The 1,353-nt window shown below is 67.0% G+C and overlaps 1 protein-coding gene across 1 annotated transcript in view; it reads right to left on the reverse strand.

Moving 5' to 3' along the window:
* The window catches only part of LOC104291140 (sulfotransferase family cytosolic 2B member 1-like), a 4,286-nt gene extending 3,262 nt beyond the window's left edge, over nucleotides 1–1,024 (reverse strand). The window contains exons 1-5 of the mRNA XM_009890339.1: nucleotides 1,015–1,024; nucleotides 773–981; nucleotides 483–609; nucleotides 317–411; nucleotides 43–247 (exon numbers count right to left, since the gene is read on the reverse strand). Of these exons, the coding sequence (XP_009888641.1) occupies nucleotides 43–247; nucleotides 317–411; nucleotides 483–609; nucleotides 773–981; nucleotides 1,015–1,024 (646 nt within the window). The remainder of the gene's footprint in view (nucleotides 1–42; nucleotides 248–316; nucleotides 412–482; nucleotides 610–772; nucleotides 982–1,014) is intronic.
* Nucleotides 1,025–1,353: the final 329 nt, after the last annotated feature.

The raw sequence follows: 1,353 nt of genomic DNA on the forward strand, positions 1-1,353 counted from the left end.
TGGGCTGCAGCCAGGGCTGGTGGCCCCCCATGTCTCCCTCACCCCGTCCCCCGTCCCCCTCCTCACCTTTCCTCATGAAGCGTCCCTGGCTGTGGTCCATGATTTCAGAGGGGATGAGGGTGTAGTTGGCCATGGCGTTGTCCCGCATGGAGATGAAGCTGCAATGCTGCTCCAGGGCTTCCAGTGTCTCCGGTGCCAGCGGGCAGCCCAGGAAAGCGCTGAGCCGCTGTGCCGTGCCACGCAGGTCCTGCGGCGGAGGGGACAGTCAGCCTGGGGCAGCCGGCGGGGAAAGGGATGGGGACACGCCAGGGCTCACCTGGTGTAGCTCCTCGTAGGTGACATAGAAGATGTTCAGGAGGTGCCGCTGGCCCAGCCAGCCCTTGACGTGGTCAAACCAGGAGCCATAGTGCACTGGAGGGAGGTGGGGGTGACAGGGGGCCCTGCAGCTGAGCCCCAGCGCCCCGGGAACCCCCGGCCCTTACCCGTGCCCTCGAGGAACCGTGTGAGGAAGGTGTCGAAGGAGCCGGGGTCAGGCAGGAACTTGGCCAGGCGGTGGAAGTGGTAGAAGGAGACAGCGACGTCCTTGGGGTTCCTGGCCACATAGATCACCTGGGGGGTGACAGTGTCAGCCACATGGTTGGGGAGAGGGGGGGATTCCGCTCCACCCCATTCAGAAAGCCCCTTGTGATCATTCCAGCAGCGGGAAGTCCCGTGGGCATGGGATGTCCCCACGGGGACCCCCCCTAAGACCATCCCGCCTCCCCCCCCTCACCTTGGCCTTGCTCTGCTGCAGGGCGGGTGCCAGGACGCGGGCGGGCAGGTGGGGGGTGTGGAGCCGTTGGGCGGCTGTGTCCTGCAGCGCGTCCCTGAAGTAGATCTGCTCCAGCCAGGGCGCCCGCTCCCAGTTGGGGATGGTTTTGGCTGGCAGGGCATCCCCATGGCTGAACAGCAGCGTCAGGATCTCCTGCATCCAGGTGGTACCTGGGGAGGTGGCTGTCAGTCACGGCTCGGCACGGCACGGCATGGCTCGGCACGGCACAACGTGACACGGGGCAGCAGTGCCGTGTGGGACCCCCAGAGCCTCCACCAGTCACACCATTCTTCGGTTGGGGACAGGACAGGACTGGGGCAGGGGATGGTGTGGGGGTGGCTGCCCCCCACCCTCAGGGCAGGGTTGTTTTTGGGGGGGAGGGGAGGGAACTGATGGCTGGGGCTGGGTTCTCCTGTGCTGTGTCCGGAGGGGACAGTGGCCACCAGGCTGCGAGGACTCAGGGACTCTGCCCAGGGAGGGACTGGCCCCGAGCCCGGCCACCTCCCAGCCACGCAGGCAGCTCCCGGTCCTGCCGGAGAGCC

Source organism: Charadrius vociferus, unplaced genomic scaffold (genome assembly GCF_000708025.1).
Source record: "Charadrius vociferus isolate BGI_N301 unplaced genomic scaffold, ASM70802v2 scaffold358, whole genome shotgun sequence".
Lineage (NCBI taxonomy): Eukaryota > Metazoa > Chordata > Aves > Charadriiformes > Charadriidae > Charadrius > Charadrius vociferus.